This window comes from Leptinotarsa decemlineata, unplaced genomic scaffold (genome assembly GCF_025532065.1).
Source record: "Leptinotarsa decemlineata unplaced genomic scaffold, Ldec_3_MD MMD2_tig00078422_RagTag_RagTag, whole genome shotgun sequence".
Taxonomy (NCBI): Eukaryota; Metazoa; Arthropoda; class Insecta; order Coleoptera; family Chrysomelidae; genus Leptinotarsa; species Leptinotarsa decemlineata.
In genome coordinates, this window is record NW_027412747.1 from 9685166 (window position 1) to 9707471 (window position 22306).

At 33.7% G+C, this 22306-nt stretch overlaps 1 protein-coding gene across 1 annotated transcript in view; it reads left to right on the forward strand.

Annotated features, from left to right (window-relative positions):
* Positions 1-22306, forward strand: part of LOC111503335 (carboxylic ester hydrolase) — a 64239-nt gene that overhangs the window by 24749 nt on the left and 17184 nt on the right. Inside the window, exons 6-7 of the mRNA XM_074186505.1 lie at positions 12480-12842; positions 20736-20917. Of these exons, the coding sequence (XP_074042606.1) occupies positions 12480-12842; positions 20736-20917 (545 nt within the window). The remainder of the gene's footprint in view (positions 1-12479; positions 12843-20735; positions 20918-22306) is intronic.

The following is a 22306-nucleotide window of genomic DNA, read 5'->3' on the forward strand; positions in this document are numbered from 1 at the left end:
TGCCCTTACTCAGGGCACATGATTCTCGAATTTAATAATCACTTACCCCAAGGTGTGGGGAGTGGTCCTTGGTTGATAATGCTCGCGCACCCTCCCGAATGTATCGGGGCTTCGGGGGATAGGGTCTGACCAGCGCATACTACGGTAAAAAATACTAATAATAATAACGATTTGATTTTCCAAAAAACATACAATGTTCATAGTGGGAAAAAAACAATTATCTAAAAACAACTATAATATGACTGATTACGAACAGAGCACCAAAAAAATAGATAAATCAGAACTGAAATTTGAAATTTTATCATACACATTAACATACATATAAATGCACTCATGAGATACTTTGATCCGGAATTTTTGTTTATTGAAATTTTTCAAAGCTCACTGTAATATGAAGAAAAGAGAAATGAATCTTTCTTTGTTTTTTTCCAATTTTACATAAAAGTGGTAAAAAACATAGAAAGGTTCATTTCTTTTTTGTTCATTATGATTTCCTACCACGTACTAACGGCTACATCTATCAATTTACTCATTGTAAAACTTAATACAAATGATATAGGTACCAATAAATATAAAAGTTCAATGAAATAAAAATCACTAATTGTATTTGAGCAAAATATATAAAAAAGATGAAAAATGTATTTTACAGTTAACAGTGCCTAAACTGTGTCAGTATATATGGGCCCAGATAAAATAAAAATTACAAATAATGATATTCACAACGTATACAGATTACAAATAATATTACAAATAATAATTACAAATGATAATTACAAATTAATAATTACAAATTAATAATAATACAAAATTAATAATAATATATAAATATTTCTTATCCCCTTTCATATATTGGGACCTTTCACCTAAGCGCAAATGCGCTTGTGTTGTGATAGGTATCCCTTTTATTAAAAGGAGATTTTTATTCTGTCAGACATTTTATATATATTTGATATTTCTGGAGAATGGAGCTTCCAAGTATATGTGTTCAATATAATTTTTCAATAATAAGTTGATTGTAGCGTAGAAATGATTTTATAGCAATTTTGTATTTCTTTATGTCTATAATATTCCTGGACTCGGGTGGTAGTAAATTGAAAAGTTTTGGGCCAAAGTAATATACAGATTTCTGTGAATGACTTTTTTTGAATAAAAGTAGATGGATAGACCTTTTTATAACAGATCTGGTCTCTTTTTCAATAGTTGAACTTTGGTAATTTACTTTGTTATGAAATATCCATATTAAACAAGAGTAAGAGTAGAGACTTCTGATGTTGAATAAGTTGATTTCTTCATACAGCTTTTTTGTGGAAAATAAACGGTCCTTCTTACAAATAATTTTCAGTAAAGTGTTTTGCATTATTTGTAAACCTCCTAAATTTTTTTCAAACGTTCCTCCCCATGCTGTAATGCAATACTTAAGAACAGACTCTGCCAGTGCATAATATAAGGTAAGCATGTTCTTACGGGTTAGGATATCTCTCAGGGAGTAAAATTTGTGAATGAGTTGTCTTAGTCTCTTGATCATATACTGCGTATGCTCATCCCATCGTAAATGCTGGTCAATTATGACTCCTAAATATTTAAGTTTAATCGATTTTTCGATCGTAGGACATTGGCAGATATTTTGAGCGCAATTTATTTTATGTATTTTCAAAAACTTTTCATTTGGTTGGTCGCTTTTTGTTGAAGTGGTTGTCATTAATTTTGTTTTTCCAACGTTTAGGCTAAGAAGATTATAATCGAGCCATGCTTTCATCTTTTTCATTTGATTTTCCGCTTTTCTGTAGACTCCTTGCCATGAGTCCCCTGAGAAGATAATGACCGTATCGTCAGCGTAGGATATAATATGTCCCTGAAAGTTTTTAATTTTACTAATACTATTTATGTATACCAAGAATAGAATAGGTCCTAATACAGTACCCTGTGGTACACCGGCGGTAATTGTTGAGAAATCACTAAGTTCTTCGTTTATCTTTACTCTTTGTGTTCTCTCTGATAGATAGTCTCGAAGTAAATCAAGTGTCAAACCCCGAACTCCATACCTATATAGCTTATGCAAGAGAATTTCGTGGGAAACGGTGTCAAAGGCTTTGGCAAGGTCAAGAAAAATGGCTATGCATCTGTCCGATCTGTCCAGTGCCTCCACGCCGTTCCTCACGAAGTCTAGAACAGCATTTTCCGTATTTGATTTTTTTATGAATCGGTATTGACTATCGGTTAATACATCATTTGCATCGAAAAAGTTGATAAGCCTTCTTTTAATACTGTGCTCAAAGATTTTTGTGAAAGTATTTATTACAGAGATTGGCCTATAATTGCCCGGTAATCCTCGATCTCCTGCCTTATATACGGGTGTGATAATAGCCTGTTTCCATTGCTTAGGGATTTTTCCTTTTGCATAACATAGGTTTATTAAATATTCCATTGGTTTAATAATATGCAAATGTATGGACTTTACAGTTTGTGTGTTTATTTTATCCGGTCCAGGAGAGCAATTATTTTTTAATTTAGATATAATATCTATCAGTTCGTTGCATGTTACTGGATTTAAAAAAAGTGTTTTGTTCAAAAAAGTATCCTCCACGAGATCTTCAGATGCAATGTCAGGCTTTTCAATATTTTCCGACATTTTAGCGCCAATGGTTGAGAAAAAATTATTCAAGACGTTTGATTTTTCATGGTTTTCAGACACCACTTCTCCATTTTGCAACTTTATTGGCAAATCTAGGATTTTTGTTTTTTGATTTAGTACTATTTGATATTTCATTAATTATTTTCCAAGTCTGTTTAGAATTTCCTTTCACTGTGGCAAGTTTTTGTTGGTAATATTGGTTTTTAGTACGTTTTATTAGCTTGTTGACTCTATTTCTATATTCAGTGTATTCCCTTTTCAGGTTTTCGTTTTCTTTTTGTTTTATTTATCTTTTCTTTAGTTTGTCTCTTTCACGTATCGATGTAACCAGCCCATTTGTTATCCATGGTTTGATTTTTTGTTTTTTATTTGTCACTTCGTACGTTTTAATTGATAATATTATATAATTGTTCAGTTTTTCAAAGAATATGTCATAAGATTTTTGCACTTCTTGACAGGAGCAAACTTCTTTCCACGTTTCTCCTTTCAGTGAAGTGTTCAATTTAATAAAATCTATTTTGCTATATGAAGTTGAATTTTTAGTGATATTCAAGTTATCCTCATGAGGGCTTTTAATTATTAATGACGTGGCAAAATGATCTGTTAAAGTGCATTGTATAACTGCGGGCGCTATTTTGTAGTTCTTGCAACAGTTTTTCTGGCTCACAAAAATGTGATCAATTATACTACTTGAGTCATTGGATACTCTAGTGGGGACATTTATATATGAGAAAAAACCATGTTCATACATTATACTAAGATAATTTTGTACCTCTTTTGATCTAGTATCTAGTAAATTAATATTGATATCATCTATAATTATTTCAATTTGATTTTTTGAAAGTGATGCTAAATAGTTTTGAAGGTTATCAAGGTATGTCACTATATTTGTAGATGGTGGTCTATACGAAGCCGTTAAGCCGATTCTATTTTTTCTCTTTTCATTAATGATTGAGAATAATAATGATAATAATGTTTATTCACTAACAAACAATAAAATAAACAGTTAGTATACAGCAGGATTACAAAACAAGTAAGTTTTCGAAGATATAGGGGCTAAAAATTTCGGCGTTTATGAAGTTCTAGTACTGTCCAGAACACTAGAGAGTATTCGAAAGTATTCCACAACATTCCAGAACATCCAAAAACGATCTAACATGTTGTGGAATGTTCACTAACATCTACTAACATGTTGTGGAATTTTTCCGAATATTCCAGACTAGGAATATTCGGAAAAATTCCGAAATATACCAGATCATTGTAAAGCGATCAGGGGAGTTTGATAGCGTGGTATCTTGTTGAACCTTTACCAAAAGTTTCCGTTTTTACCTAGAGAGGGTGCTTCCGAAGATTGAAGAGCTGGAAATTCCGCCCTTAATAAATTTCCAGAACTGTCCGGAACAACCAAAAGTGATAGTAAGCATTTCACAACGTTCCACAACATTCCAGAACAAGCGCTGGAATATTCTGGAATGTGAAGGAATATTGGTAAATATTCTAGAATGTTCGGGAACATCGCAAAATATTCCAGATTATAGTGGAACGATGAAATATTCCTCTATCCCCCCTTCATGGAAAAGTATCCCAGTTTTACCTGAAAGGTGTGCTTTTGAAGATATAAATGATAGAGATTTCACTTTCTGATAAATTTCAGAACATTCCAGAGTATTCCAGAGCATTCCGCAATATGCCTTAAAGTACAAAAACATTCTGGAAAGTTTGGGATTGATCTAGAATGATCGAGAAAATGCAAGTTTATTTTGGCACATTCCAGAACCAATTCTGACATTGAAGACCATTAGAAGTTTTTTTTGGGAAAGGAAGTTTTTGGCTTTCTACTACTCCATCTTGATACAGAAAATAGATGAGGGAATCTTCTAAAGAAAGGAAAGAAGAAATCAATTTGAAAATAAGTAACTCTAAACATGGATGTGTAGATCATGCAAAGAAGTAACTTTCAGACACAAATTGAAAGAAAGTCTTCCTGAAACAGCTACTTTTATATAAACATTGAATTACACGAAAGAAAAAAATTCTTTCGAATCAAATACTTCTATATGAATATTGAATTATATAGAAGATAGTTTTCTCTACTCAGTTTGTATTTCAAACATTCGTTGTGGAATAAAATCAGATATCATTCACATGAGTTCTACTTTAAATGAATGGTAACAAATTGCACTTACATGGAACACTCTCATCCTCACTGGTATACATCGATGTTTCGCCGTAAGACACTTGCCCTAAGGCTCTTCAGTACCAAATTAGATAACATTATAGAAATTTTTTTTCTTTCGTGTAATTCAATGTTTATATAAAAGTAGCTGCTTTAGGAGAACTTTCTTACAGTCTGTGTCTGAAAGTTACTTCTTTGCATGATCTACACATCCATGTATAGAGTTACTTATTTTCAAATTGATTTTTTCTTTTCTTTCTTTGGAAGATTCCCTCATTTTTTTTGTATCAAGATGGAGTAGTAGAAAGCCAAAAACTTTCCCAAAAATTAATCACTCCTTAAAATATAACCCTTTCAATTCAAGTTTTTTTTTGTAAGTGTACCTAAGGCTACCCATTAGTGGCGGTATATAAAGCAAATATATCACACAATTCCATATCAACTCTCTGACGGAAGCCGGGTAACCCAGTTATTTAAACAAGCGAGATACAGATAGTTCCCAAAATTTCGTCTGTATATTGATTTCGATGTATTTGACATGCTGAAAAAATCATAAATAGCTATTTGAGGTTATGAGCGTAGGTAAATCGCCACTCTCTGAGAGCCTTTAATTTTTTCTTGCAGCGCTTGCATATCCATATGAAATAAAATATTTAGTATGGATCCTGAGTAATTGAATTACTGAAAAATTACCATACAATAATGCTATATATGATATATGTTATATGGATGTTATATGTTATGAGGATATAAATATTTCTCATAAATCATAGAAAATTGACTTTCGGTCAATTCGGACTTCTTCTTGTTCATTTCATATGCCTTTGAATCTCGAAAAGATTCAACTTATGTTACATTAAATTTGGTAACGTACAACTTTGAACATTTTGTTGTTTGTACCTTATAGTGCCGTATATTGCACAAAGTGGTTTTCAGTTGTCTTACTGTTAGTAGGTAAATGTGCCAAGTTCATTGAAATTAACATATGTATCGTCTATGGAAATATATTCAGTGAATTTATCTTATCGTGCTTTTTAATTGTTTATGGTTTTCATTGAAATCAATTTATCATCATTCATGTCATATTCCTGCAATGATAATTCCGGAAATGTTTAGGTCGACTTGTTATTGTTTTTCACCATATTCTATTATTTAAATGCGGATATTTTCAACGATTTTTGTATTGATCAAATGAGTTCGAATCAATTTCATATATATGTCTATTTTTACTTGTTCCTTATTGCCTGTCTCATTTTTCGACATTCCGAATATTTCTGATTTTGCTATTCTATTCCATAGTATTCTGTTATATTCTGTTCTCTTCCATTTCGTTCTATTCTAGTGTTTTCTATTCCATTTCACTTAATTCTATTCTATCCCTCCAAGGAAGTTGAACCCCAAGGGCTACAAATAGTCCTTGAAAGTGTCTTGCTTGACAATATAACTGACTTGTTTTTTCGATTCCTCATATTGTTTACTGGAAGGAAGATATTGAGGGTGAGAAGTTTTCAAATTAACACCCTGTAGCGTTTTTGTATAATAATAATATTTAATATTGTCGCAACTCAGTACTCGCTTGGCTATTAACGAGAGGATTTTATTTGCTGTTTCACCCATTCATTCATTCATCTAAATAATGAAAGAGCTCATTTAAAACTCAATTGAATATTTATTGTAAAAGAAACGAAAAAATAAACTCACAATCAAATGTTAATAAAAAAAATACATTAAAATACCAAAAATTTACATTATACTGCCACCCAGCAGGATCGAAAAGAAGGAGATGTGCTGCATTGTTGATGATCAATAGATACTCAAATGAAAATCTGAATACTGTCTCTTTATGATCTTGACCTTCCTCAATATTTATGAATAATTATACGCTGACATTGCAACTTTGGTCATTGTACTAAGGTAAAATGCTCAGCATGCAATCTGTGCCAAGTTTGCGTATTTGGAGATTGTTTTATATTCTATATCCTGTGATCGGATCAATTTCGATGTCTATGAACTTGAAATATTAGAAGATGGAATTCTAAATACTGACTGTTTTTTTGTTAAAATATTGAAGTGAGGTTGGAACATCTTTCAATTCATGTATTTACTTAAATTAATCTGAATTATTTCATGATTATTTTCTATATTTGACAATATGTTAAATGAGACGCACACTTCAGTTACATTTTATTGAATGACGAAGAATCGACCTCGAATTCTGAAAAACTCCAACAAAAGAAAACACACGAAAAGAAAATAACATTCAGCGTTCTGTACAATGCTCACCAGCGGCAGGTGGTATTCGAATTTACCCCTTAAATTTAACTCATTTAAAAAAACATACTAATAATCATGTAAACACAAGTTATATAAATATAACATTTTTTTAAACCTTATTACACATCTTAGGACTTATCTCTACTACGGAGGTTATATCTATTTCCAGCTGTCAGCGGATCATCACTTCCAATAATTGCAGCTTCAGGATCAATAGATATATCTTCTGCTGCTCAAGAAGATTTTTCAATCAAATCAAAACCTTGGGTTTCTTTTGCTAATTCAGCAGTAGCTTCGGCTGTTGGATCAGTATGAGGTGGTTTAGACATACGTGATCTAATTTGATTGGAATGCCTTCTTACAATTTTCCCCTTCTCTAAATCGATTTCGAAAGTTACATTTCCTGATTTTCTGGAAATCTCTCCTGGAATCCAAGTAGGTGCCTTGTTTGAAAAGTCTTTCACTAAAACTTTTTCACCTTATTTGAAATTTCTTTGTTTACCTCCGAAATTATCTATCTGGCTCTGAACTTGTAAATCATTAATAAGTTTTTGAGAAGGGCGAATAAGATCTAAACGGGTTTTAATATTTCTGCCAAACATCATCTTTCACGGACTAACTCTCGTCGAACTATGTTCAGCAACTCGATAGTCGAAAAGAAATGTTTCTAAAGATTCCTGAACATCTTTTCCTTCCGTTCCGTTTTAGCTTTTTTAATGGCGTTTTTTACCGTTTTCACGGAAATTTCGGCACATCCGTTGCTTTGAGCATGATAAGGCGGAGAAAATAATTATTTTATACCATTCATTTGTAGAAACGTTTCAAATTCCGCTGAAGAAAATGGAAGGCCATTATCGGAAACCAAAAAAAACATCTGGAAGACCAAAATGAGAAAATAAAAACCTTAATTTTTTTATGACTGATTTTGCGTTAGTATTTTTCATTTGAAATACTTCAAGCCATTCTGTATGTGAATCAGTAACAAGAAAATATTTCTTTCTTATCATACATCGGACCCAAAAAATCTATGTGTATACGAGACCATGGTTTTTGTGTTTGTGGCCAAGGCTGCAGTGAAGTTTTACTTGGATTTTGTTGAAATTAAGAACAAATGTGACACTTTTTACACATTTCTTCAATTTCCTTATCAATACGATCGAGCAAGAGATTTACTTTTGTTAATTCCCAAATGACTCGAGTGAATTTCCATCAGAATTGAGTTTCGAAATTTCTCGGGTACAACAATTCTCAAACCCTATAAAATGCAACCGTGTTCCAAATGCAATTCATTGCGTCTATTGAAATAAAGTTTCAATTTTTCCGACCATTTTTTTGCATTTTCAGGCCACTCTGTACTACGAAAATTTGTAAATTATATTCAAAATAGTATCACGTCGACTTTCTTTAGCTATTTTTTTATAATCCAAGGGAAAGGTTGAATTTTCGAAATAAAATAAATGACCAAAATCGGTTTTGTTATTTCCTTCATCAGGTAGTGACAAACGAGAGAGTGCATCCGCGGTACAATTTTTTTCAGAGGGTATGTATTTTATTTCATATTGATAAGCTGCAAGAATGATAGACCATCGCTGCAGACGGCTTGCGGCTATTTTGAGAAATATCTTTTTTTCATTTATTCAAAGTACGTGATGCATGTGCAATGGGTCTAAATTCGCCATTTGGAAAAATATGGAATAAACCGAGGCCTGTAAAACTGGCATCACAAAACAATGCAATTTTCATCTTTGGATTATAATGTGCTGATACTTTTCAAGATGCTAATTCTTTTTAATATTGAATCTAAAACATATTTACAATTTATGTCCCACTTCCAAACGATATTATTCTGCAATAAATTGTATAACGGTTGTAATTTTGTATTCAAATTTAAAATGAATTTTACATAAAAATTTACAAGTCCAAGAAAGGATTTCAATTCAGTTTTACTAGAAGGAGTTTTCATTTCAGAAATTGCTTTAATTTTCTCTTTGGTAGGATGCAGTCCGATAGAATCGGTGCGATGCCCTAAATAATTTATTTCTTTTTGTAAAAATTTGCATTTATCTAAATTTATTGTGAGACCTGATTATTTAATTTTTTCGAAGACCGAGTAATATGTTGTCCTGTATTTGAACCTGTGACAAGTACGTCATCCATAAAAACAGTTACTCCTTCTATATTACCAAAAATGTTATCCATTAGTTTTTGAAAAATATTTAGACTAGATGGTACACCATACGGTAAACGATTGTAGCAGAAAATACATTCTGTTGTATTTATAGTAACAATTTTCCTTGACCCTTCGTCTAGTTCTGTTTGTGAAAATGCTTGGGAAAATATATTTTACTAAAAAGGACTTCGCCTGCCAAATTTGCGAAAATTTGTTCAATTTTTGGGAGAGGATATTTATTTATATGTAAATTTGGATTTACTAATATCTTGAAATCTCCGCATATGCGGATTCCACCGTTTTTTTTACAACCGGAACAATCGGACTTGCCCATTTACTGTAATCCACCGGAGTTAAAATGTCCTCCTCGACTAACTTATCCAATTCCTCTTCAAATTTCAATTTCAAATTTATAGGCAAAGATCTAGCCCTACAAAATACTGGAACGGATTAAAATTTTATTATTTTCCTAATTTGGTGTCAAAAATAGATGAATATTCTGAAATAAGATTTTTTTATTCGAACATCCTCTTTATCCGCAGATATATTATTAGAGGCAACATTATTAATAAAATTAATGTTTAGTTCAGAGAGCCATTTTCGACCGATGAGAGGTGGGCCTCCCCTCGGAATTATGTAAAGATTCAGAGGCAGAGAGATTCTTTCGAAGGTAATCTTAATAACAAAGATTCTATCTGATTACCAATATAAGAAGGTAATTTGATTTTCGCCTCCGAAATAGGTATATGTTTGAAATGTTGCAAATAAAAGCTTTGGGAAATCAAAGAAATTACTGATCCAGTATCAACTTCCATATCTAATGATAAATTTTCAATTTTTATTTTGACTTTTATTGGACTATATTTGTTATTAGCAAAAATGGTACACAAATTGACAGATATATCCGAGTCAGAATCATCGCATTTGGATTCTTATTCAATTTTATTTTTATCGAAATAATGATTTCGGTTTTTATTTTTTTGATATTGCCTACACATATTATTGAGATGACCTTTTCTTATACATAATTCACAACTGTAATTTCTATAAAAACACTCACTTGAATGGTAATTTTTCTTACCACAAACCTCACATTCGCGAATTATTTTCTGTTCCTTCCTTCCCTTGTAATCTTTGAAGATGATGGCTGTTGATTACCTCTATGAAATTCTTCCGAACTGGTGCTTGGTCTTTCTCTGGCCTTTGGTTTATTTTATGTACCTCAGAGGGTCCTACCACGCAGGATACTTCTTTTTCAGCAGCTTCCATGTTCCGTATGTTCCGTGCGATTTCATAAGCTCGAGCATAATTCAGAAACTTTTCAGAAAATGACCGTTGTTTAATAGTCTCATTGTATAACCCGGAAACGAACTGATCTCGTAAATTTTCTTACGTGTTATTTAAAATCACACGTTTTAGCCATATTTTTGAGAGCCGCCATATACTCTGCCACTGTTATAGTACCTATTCAAAAAAAAATATGTCGTAAAAATTAATTTGTTCAACACAAATTGTTCATTAAATAAGTAAAGAAAATATGAGTAAAACATTTCATAATTTTCATCACTGATAAAAATCCCTCCAAAAAAATTTCAAATATCTCATGAAAAATAGATTTGTTTATAACAATTTTTCAAACAAGTAGAGCTGAAAATTATGAAAAATCATTTTTGTGTAACTTTGAATAATAAGAATACGAATAAATTTGAATATAACAATTTTTTTTTATTGCTTTAGTTGAATTTTTCTCTTTTTAACGTCTTTTATTATTAATAAAGTGAAAAATGAAAATTTTTCAATTTTTCTAACGGAAATCTTTTTTGAAGGCTTTCAAAACGAGCTCCAAGGAGTGAAAAAAATTTGAGATTTTTAGTTAAAAAATTATTAGGGTTTTTATGTAAATTTAAAACTTGCAAAAATTAGTTACTTAACTGAAGTATATCTAATAAAATATTCACATGAAAATATTTTTCCATAGATTTCCGTTTATTCAAGTGTCTAGAAGGTATGTGAATTTTTTTTTCAATAATGATATTTAATGGGTTAAAATCATTTTTATTGTTCAAAGGTCACCGAGTGCGGGACGGGCATCGCCCGCTTTTAGCGCTTTTTTCGCCTCTAAATTAAAATTATAGATATTAGTATGAGAGTTCCGGTAGGTAGAATTTTTTTTAGGAAATTTCCTCTTCTTTAAGGATATTTTCTCAAGTTTCGGATATCTTCAATATTTTCCAAGATATTAGCAAAAAACCAAACCCCCTTTTTTTACTAAATTGTTTATAACTTTTGCAATTTTTTCGAGCCCCTCTTGAAATTCTTCAAAAAGTTGTTAGAGGTCAATCCCAATCGAATGAGCCCTGGATCATAATTTTCGGTACCCTTGGACAGAAGTTCAAAAAAAGCATCAAGTATTATATCATTTCTTAGCTATTTTTTTGATGGCAAAAATACAAGTTACCGATAAACAAAATATTTTTCTTTGTGAAAAATACTTTGAATTCCCGCTGTAACTTATCGGGGTGAACTGAACTCTTTGCCACACTTGTATAAAGTTCTACGTTATAAGTTTCATATTCATCAGATTGTGGAAGGTGAAAATACCCAAAGAAGGTGAATGAAAAATCCATTTTTTAGTATTTTTTGATTTAGTTGATTTGATGGAAAGAAAGATATGGATATCGAATAATAATTATAACAAAAAATATATTCTCACCTACAATCAACTGATCTTATTTTTAGTTTTATATTTACTTTCCTCTCTCAAAAGTTTTTATGTGTTTTTTGTTCCGATCGTAAACATTTTATGTAAATGATTTTAGTAACTCATACCCACGCACAAAACAGGTTCACTGATTGAGTGGGGTGTTTTATTTATTTTCTGAAAGGAATTGTTAATTACCGCTTTATACAACTTCATAGTTTTTGGCAATAAATATTATTATTATCATGAAGAAAAGAGAATTGAAATTTTCTATGTTTTTTACCACTTTTATTTGTAATTAAGGTTGCTGCAGTTTCGTCCTATAAGGATATTTTCAAACTTATAGTTTGAATAGTTTAATGTATAATTTTCAAAATGTTATTATAGGACAAAACTGCAGTAACGTTAGTTACAAATAAAAGTGGTAAAAAACATAGAAAGTTTCATTTATCTTTTCTTCATTATGATTTCCTACCACGTAGTGGATACATCCATCAATTTAATATTAATATTATAATTTTTTCAGGTCTATTCCACAGGGGCTTCTCGCAGAGCGGGACCGCCCTCGTACCGTGGGGCTTGACGGAATACCCCCTGAAGAAGGCTGAAGTGGTCGCAAAACATCTCCAGTGCCCAACAAACTCCACCAGAAACATGGTCGATTGTCTTCGAAACGTGGACGGAAAAGAACTGATGGAAGCAATGAAACAAGTGTTGGTGTTTGTGGAAGCAATGCCCATCACCCCCTTCGGTCCAGTAATAGAAAAGGGACCAGAAGAAGGAAGATTTTTAGCACATCATCCGTACAAGTTATTGAAAGAAGGCAAAATTACCGATGTTCCTTGGGTGACGTCGAACGTCAGGGATGAAGGGATTTACCCAACAGCGTGTAAGTTTCCTAATATGTAATAATGAAAATAATAATAATAAATGCTTTTATTGAAAGGTTACTCAGTACAAGAGATACTAACCTAAACTAACAAATCGCAGAATTCAACATCTGCACATGATAAATCAAGGCAGATATTGCTCTTCCATCCATTCAATCATCAAGATTTATCTTATATTTTTAGTAAACTGAACTGCGTCAGTGCAACGTAGAGTTCATAACCAACATGAAGTCAATGATTTCCCATAATTGAAAATCGATTTTTTTTCAGAGTATCATTCTTCGAACTAGGCTAAAGCGAACGACAAAACACATATTTGTCATCGCTCCGTCTGCTCGTGGACGAGGTAACCAACCGCATATCCGAATTGTCTAAATTCTTCGTATAGTAGTTTAACAAAAACTATCGTTTCAAATGTTCAATTGATGATGAATGAGTAAATGAGATGCTAGATAAAATTTTTGACTAAATGTATGTATGATGTGAATTGGATTGAAGAATAAATGGAGGCCTGTTAAAAAAAACCTTCCAACAAAACAATTGGCATTTATTGTCATGCATTTTTTTGATAAAAAACTTATTATATATTATGTGTCATGTAAAAATAACAACTTTCTTGGAAAAGGAATTTGTTGGCTTTCTACTTCACCATCTCCATCCAAAAAATGGAAGAAAGGAAGGAAGCAATCAAGATTCCAATGGCTGGGATTTGATCAAATAAGCAAATGAATGTCATTACGTCATCGGTGAAATGAGTATATTGAACGCATTCCTGACATGGAGTCGTAATTTCATTAATGAATTGAGTGTTTTTCCTTATAATGTTATCCAGATTTGGTACAGAAGAGCTGATAAGGCAAGTGTCTTACGGCGAAACATCGATTGTCCACCAGTTAGGATGACAGTGTTCCATGTAAATGAAATTTTACTTTTTTCATTTATTATATTGTGTAGGAATTTTTTGAATGATATCTGATTCGATTCCATTACGGATGTTTGGAATACAAACATAATAGAGAAAAGTGTTTTTCATATAATTCAGTATTTGTTTCGAAAGTATTTTCCTTTCGTGTAATTCAATGTTAATATGAAAGTAGCTGTTTAGAGAGGGCTCATTCTTCCAGTTTGTGTCTGAAAGTTACTTCTTTGCATGGTCTAAATATCTTTGGATACTTGAAGGTGATTGACAATGTTTCGTGATGAATTTCACTTGTCCATTTCCATTGTCTACTATATAAAATGATTTGAAATCCCTGAAACAACTAAAAAAGAAGAATTACAAATGAATAGCTGAAAATAACAATTATATTAAGCAAAATAAACCTGAAATGAAATAATAGTGAAATAAAATACAAGTAAAAATAGGACAATTGAATAAATAAAAATGAAGAAATGAAAAAAGAAAATAAAAATTGAAAGTTGAGAGATTCCAAATCACGTTAGTTCACGACGTTTCGATTGTTAGTATCTACAATCGTCTTCGGGTGATGACTGTGATAATAAATTTTTTTATAATTAAGGAAGAGCCTGCACTTGTATTTCTTGGTTTTTGCAGTATCGTAGCAGCAATACCAGCGATAGAAATTATAGATAAACAATGGAGAAATACTCGCTTACCGGACGTATCCTTCTTGCAATATTGCGGATCTTAGCTCGTCAGGTTTTTGAAGAGTTTCCCTGTTTCACCCAGACAATCTCAATATTTGTTGGAAGGATTTGAGGAAACGAGGGACGACAATTGACTGTTTCTCTGTCTTTGTTGAATTCTCTTTCATTCAAAGGAATAGGGTAGGCGTAACGCGGACATAGATTGTATTCGGTAGTTCGCACGAAGACCAATGAATAATATACCGGGAAATTTATAATTATATTTTTGAAAGGGAGATTATTAAATGGGAGGGAAATTTCATTAACTTCAGATACCAACGTCCGGCCATAAGTTGCTAATTAATAGGAAATTATTTACAATAAGACTACTGGGAAAATGGGCTGTAACACCCTTCCAAACTTTCATATTTTGAATATAACACTCTGTATATTTCGAAGGATGAAACTGAAGGAAAGAGGGCCAGAGATCAGTCAAAACTATTCTAATTCAACCTAACGTTTCGGTTTATTGTTGAAACATTTTTATGACTGCTGAAATAGTACCTACATTACTAATCATTTTGTGGACATAAAAATTTTACAATGAATAAAAGTATATTAGAAGCTTGATATTTTGGGTACTTCCAGAACTTATGAAACTTTGTGATAGGAGTTACGTCAGTTCGTTTTGCTATTGTCAAAAAATGATTTGTTATGCACATTCGATATTTTTACTCTTAATTGCATACATCAATAATTTATTGTCTTGATAGTTACGTTCTATTGAATTTGGTACTTGAGGTTTTTGTCGTTAATTATTTAAACCGTCAGATGAACACCGAAAAAAAAAACCTTACATACAGAGACTCGGATACCCAGTACCGGTTCAGCAAAAGAGAAGTGAAACAGGCCCTTTGAACTTTTGATTAGTTCGGACTTGAAATCCCTGAAAGAATTTGTAAAACATTAAAAAGGTTAACTGAAAATAACAATTATATTAGGTAAAAAAACTGAAATTACAATGAAATAAAATACAAGCAACAACCACAAAAAAACTGAATTATTAACACGAGATAAAAATTAAAAAATAACTAACAAGAAATGCAAATCAAAAATTAAAACATTCCAAACCAAGTTACTTCACGACGTTTCGACTGTTAGTATCCACAATCGTCTCCGGGTGGTAACTGGACTTATTCCTCAGATATCTGACTATTTATAGTTCATTCGAGTGCTTTTACCTATACCCTCTTCCCTCTCTCCGCTTCATCGGTTTTAACGGAAACTGATCGTTTGGCGGGAGTTGGTCGTGTTCCGCTCGATTATTAGAGGTTTCCATATGTTGCGTATCTCTACGCTAGCTTGGCTACATGCGTTGTTGGACAACATACATGCGGCTTCTTTGAATTTTCTCCTAAATCAGTGTTCCTCCTTGTGGACGATTTCAACTTGAGCCTACTTGATGTTATGTTGATGAGCCCAAACATGCTCTGCTATTCCTGATTTGCTGGTTTTTCCTCGCTGTGCTTGGCAATGCGAACTTTCAATGGCCTCTTAGTTTCACCGATGTATGATTCTCCGCTCTCGCAGGATATCCGATAAATGCAATGAAACAGGTTCTGACGTTACAATTGGACCCAATCTTTCTTATCATTTTCGACAATCATCTGATGTAGGGAAGTACAAGTACTGGTTGTGTCGGCTTCTCTTCCTTGTGGAGCTCTTGCTGTCTTCTAGCTAAATCCTGTTTCACCATCACTTTGGAGTAACCATTCCGTTGAAGGTCATTTTTGATGATGCCTAGTTCCTTTTCGAGACCTTTCTTTGTATTACAGAGCACGAAATCACGGTCTAATAGAGTCTTGATGATTTCTCTCTTAGTCGATTGATGGTGGTTAGATTTCTGGTTCAAATATTGTCCTGTGTGAAGTGGGTTTTCGATATACAGATTTTTCCCATTTAGTGTCGGTCCTCTTCACCAAAACGTCTAAGAATGGAAATTCGTTGTGAAGGACCGACACTAAATGGGAAACATCTGTATATCGAAAAATCTCTCACACAGGACGATATTTGAACCAAAAATCTAACCACCATCAATCGACAAAGAGAGGAATCATCAGGTCTCTACTAGACCGTGCTTTCGGACTCTGTAATACAAAGGAAGGTTTCGGAAAGGAACTAGACATCATCAAAAATGACCTTCAACGGAATGGTTACTCCAAAGTGATGGTGGAACAGGCTTTAGCTAGAAGACAGCAAGAGCTTCATAAGGAAGAGAAGCCGCCACAACCAGTACTTGTACTTCCCTACATCAGAGGATTGTCGGAAAGGATAAGAAGGATTGGGTCCAAGTATAACATCAGAACCTATTTTAGATCAGGGAACACTATCCGTAGCAGCCTCACGAAAACCAGGCCACCAAATGCGATTCCAAGAATTGCATTTACCGGATACCCTGCGAGTGCACATCGGTGAAACTAAGAGGCCAATGAAAGTTCGCATTGCCGAGCACAAAAAAACACAGCGAGGAGAAACCAGCAAATCAGAAATAGCAGAGCATGTTTGGACTCATCAACATAACATCAAGTGGGCTCAAGCTGAAATCATCCACAAGAAGGAACACTGGTTTAGGAGAAAATTCAAAGAAGCCGCATATACGTTGTCCAACAACGCATTTGGCGAAGCTAGCATAGAGATACGCAACATATGGAAACCTCTAACCAAGCGGAACACGACAACTCCTGCCAAACGGTCAGTTTCCGTTAAAACCGATGAAACGGAGAAAGGAAAGAGGGGAATAAGTGCAATTATTACCCGAAGACGATTATGGATACTAACAATCGAAACGTCGTGAAGTTACTTGGTTTGAAATATTTTATTTTAGAATTTTCAATTCTTGTTAATGATATTTTAATATTCATCTCGTGTTAATAGTTTGATTGGTTGTTGCTTGTATTTTATTTCATTGTAACTTCAGTTTTTTTGCTAATATATTTGTTATTTTCAGCTGACCTTTTTAATTTTTTTACAGATTCTTTCAGGGATTTCAAATCAATTTATATCATATTAGACAATGGAAGCCGGAACTAATGAAATGCACCATGAAACATTGTCAAACACCTTGAAACAAGCTCTTTGAACTGTTGATCAGCGACTGCGGCTCTTTCTCAGTGGAAGTGAATCCAAACAGCAGCCAGTTTCCATTTCCAAATGTAAAGAGTACGTTTTTCACATTACAACAGAATGAAGGAATAAAACATCCACTACAACTAACAAAATATCAAATTCGATGAAAACTCAAAAATGAAAATTCCGTACAATCCCAGACGTAACCGCAGTAACCTCAATCCACTAGGGCCTAGGGGGATGTTATTTAGATCGGATCGTATCGCTTCGCCTGTAGAACAGCAAATGGGAATTCGTGTTTCCTCGGGCTTCAGCAAATATTCTCCCTGCACGGTCTTGACAGAAGAATCGTCGTACCTTAGCCAGTTGTAGACGGTTTGGAAGGCATCGGTCACATAGTGTCCAATGTTGGCATCTTTGCAGTCATGGTAAACGACGCCAGGTGCTTCCCTGGCAGTCTTTACTTTTTCAATATCGAATGGCAGGGTGACAAAAGGCTCAGTAATGTGGTCTCCCGGATGATGAATGCTCGACTATAGTCTCCCCCCAAAGATGTTGCTTATCGTTGTACTGGTGAAGTCGATCCTTCTGGTTGGACTTCCGTTATTTTTCAATTCCATTACGTTCCATTCATTACTTGAATCACTGCTAAAAGCAGAGTGAATGGGAGGTTTTTTATTTTCAGTGTAATATTTAACCAACTCCTTTAGTTCAAACATTTCATCGTTAAGTCCATTAAAAAAAAATAGAAGCTATTCCGCATCTTGTTTATAAATCCCCGTCGGACCGAAAGGGATGACAGTTTTAACTATAACTGCTTGGTCATTCTTGGCATTTTTATCCACGCTTTTGTATTTCTTCCTACTGTAGGAAGGTAAGTAATCAAACTGCTCCACAAAATGACATATTCCATCTATAAGCGGAGTAGATTTCATTATCTCGTCCGACGAGATATTTTTGCTCAGGCTGTTCAGTAAGTTGTAGAGTGGTGTACATGCGATCAGGGCTTGTAAAATCGAGTTGTTGAAGCAGTAATTGCTTTGATTAAGCAGACACTTGGCTGAAAGCTCACTGCACTACCGTCGATCGTGTATGTAGATAGAAACAGTGTGGATCTACAAACTGATCGGAACTTGCGGAGTGCTTGAAGGGGCATATGAGTAGATTGAACTTGTTTTTGGAATCCCCGTCAAGAGCGACTTTCTTATTAGTCAAGGGAGATCATAGTGTGCGAGTAGTAGTAAAAAGCTGGAGATACGGTTATAGGTTGAATCACCGCAAAGTTTTTCCGGTTTAGACATTTTTTCTCTTCTCCATTTGTCCTTTTTAGATGTTGAAACTGTTGGTGCTCAGTTTGCCTCTTGAATCTTCTACCACAAATTTTCAGAAATTAGGTCTGATTTCTTTCCATTTGGATTAGAATAGAAGAAGCTGAGGAGAAAATTGTTTTAGCAGAAAATTCTATCAAAACTTCCACAAGAAGAAATGATGTAGCATTTCCTTTCTGGATTGTTGTATTAAAAATGATTTTGCTTTAGAGTCGCCTGTTACTGTAATTGGTTTTCAACCAATATCGCTGAAGAAATTGGAAGCAAAGTAACCAAAGCTATACCGAATGTTCCATTGGCGATTGGTTCTAGTTCTCGAAATATTGAATACATTCATTATTGTTTTTGACCATTAACTGCCATTTATTGACTTGGAAAGTATAAATCAGAAATGAACAGAAGTTGAACTGAGTCTTCTATACTGCATAAGATCTATTTCACAAAATAGCGTCCAATAGTCCCATAATCCTTGGTATCGCCTTTCGAGTTTCGCTATATTTTGGTGTAGCCGCTCTCCTTGCTTATCACTCGTGTTGCCCAAGTTTTTTGAAATAAAATCAAGATTTGAATGCAGAAAATGTATCTTGAGAGACATTGCAGTTCTAATTTGGTAGTAATTTTGAAAAAAAATATCGATTAGATATACTTGGTGATTTGTGATTACCGAGAAAATAAAAACAAAAGTTTGGAACGATGCCCATGCTGCTGCTCCATTAGGCGTTAAATAATCTGTAAACTTTGTATCAGCCATTAATTTTCGAATATTAGTCCGATTTTTGCGTTGGACTGTTTTGGAAATAATTTGGGTACTGGAAAGCCGGTCCTTCACAATAAAGCGCTTGGCCTTAATGAGGCCAAGTTCATTGTGAGGAGTTAGCAATAAAACGTCGTATGGGTTCACAAGGGGTACAGGGGACACCTTTTGTTGTCATGACTCATAATGGATACGACTCGGCCACACCTTCCACACATTATGATGATCAATGGCGCGGGTGTCCCATAGATACAAAAAGAGCGGAAAGCGGCAATGGATCACTGTCTGTACGTGGAACTGGCTTCGATACTGATGATACATCAAAATATTTATACTGTGCTAGTTTTTTGCATTTATACCGACGAAATTCGTCGAGCCAAAGTAGCAATCACCTAAATGATTTTTCTGTTCTTTCCGTAACATTGGCACGGAAAATACGGCGGCATTATCAGGTATATTGACAAACAACTTGATGTAGTGACAGATGAAAGACAAAGTTCACTGAATTTGAATAAAAAAACAGGAACTGTAACTTTTACCTTAACGTACTTTTCATCAAATTGTTTCGAAAAGCTTGATAGGAAATAATATTTTTCTGAACTTCAACATTGAAGCAGTGTACCTCATATACTACAAAAAATTTCCAAGATACTATGCTATTCATTTTTCTGTGTCAGAGCAAACATCATCATTTGTTTTTCATAACATAGCAATATTTCCACAGATGACGCCATAGTGCCACCATATTGAATTTAGAGAAAATGACTCCTACTGTACCATGTTGAAATTAAACGGCCACTTGTATCACAACGTTGAACACGTAATTTTACATTTTATTGAAATGTCAAAATTATACAGGGTTCCATTTAACACTCTTGAGTTGTATTTTTTTTCAGTTCGAATAAAAATGTGTTTCAATTCGGTTTCTATGAGAAATATCATCTCCAAGGAAGTCGTTCGTTCCGAATTACAAAACTTTTTACCCTAAAAACAACTCATAGCTCCATGTACAATGATTTCGTTGTCACAGTGAAATACGTTGATTGAAAATATATTTACGTGTTATATTATTCACAACTTTTCTCATATTTTTGTAGTTTTCGTGGCGACGGACAAGTTAGCCGAGATGGATTCAAGATGGAACGAATTAATGCCTTTCATGTTAGATATCCAAGACACAGTTGATGAGGAACTCAAAAAAGACGTAGTCACGAAAGTACGAAAACATTACTTGGACGATGAACCAGTTTCAGAAGATAACGAGTACGCTTTAGTCCGGGTGAGTTCTTTCGAAATGTAATTCATGTAATTTAAATTATTAATCTGAACTGATAATATAAAGAGTTTTGTTTGTAATGGATAATCCCAAAAACCACTCGACTAATTTTAATAATTATTTCACCTACACATAGCTACATTATCAACGGGTAAGATAGGCTTCATTTCATTTTTTCAAAAGTTAAAAACCCATACGGAAAACTATACCCAAGTGTGTTTCCAACGTTGCACTGCCGCATCGCCCGGATCCATGTAAAGTGAGCATCATGCGTGGCTCAGTGGCGTAGTCAATTTCCTATGCAACAGTTGCGAGTGATATCGAGAAACTTTCATTCATATATATTTAGATTCCTTGATTAATTTTTTCGAAACCATACACCCAGTAGAACAGAAAAGTTTTTCTCGGATTTACATAGTTAACTAATGACCTGCCTCGCACTGGTGCAATTCAGAGTTGTGATTTTATCGTGAAACATAGTTCAAGTTTACGTCTCATATTTTCAGAAAATTTAAGTATTTCTAATTGTCACTGTTATTCATTACGGCTGTCATCAAATATTTTTATGTGTACAATAACTTTTCCCCGGGTGTGAACTGCGGAATATGATTATTTTGGGGAAAAAAGCTATTTGACTTTCCACTTCATCAGTATTAAACAAAAAGTATGAAAAACTCCCAAAGAAAGGAATGAAGAAATGAATACATTGAAAACTCTTCATAAGAATATATAGAACATGAACTAAAGTTTCTTTCAGATGGAAACTGAAAGAAAAAACCCTTCCAACAACTACTTTCACATAGAAATGGAGTTCCACGAAAGGAAAATTTCCTATAGAAATAATTGAATTTTTGATGTCACATCCATTACAGTTACAGAGGAAGTTGTTTTCTTGGAACACTGTGTATATAGACCCGCGGTCCGTTTACGGACCGCGAAAGGTTAACCCGCGGACCGCCCCAAATATTGTATTATATACCAAGTACATATAAAAATTCGTAGATGAGGTATACCATACCTATATCAATTAAAATAACACAAATAAAATCTAACTTAGTACGTATTCTATTTCAAATTGCTTAGTTAACCTGTTTACCTACTACTGATGAGTTTCCTTTCTAGCCTGTGTGTGTGCGAATCGAATTGATGCGATTTAAATATTTACAAATCTCTGTTATGCACAAGAAACATCCATAGATTGAACTTCGTACCATTTTTTCGGAAATATGTGCCGGAGCTTTCCACAGCGCACCGCGTACTTACCTTACTTCAGCGTGCTTGCTCCTGTTTTGTTTTGTTGAAACAAGCATGAGCGCGTATCGAAATCGATAGTGGGGGAGTGAGAAAGCACTAAAAGCAGATTGCCAGTCATCAGTCGCAGCACAAACAACG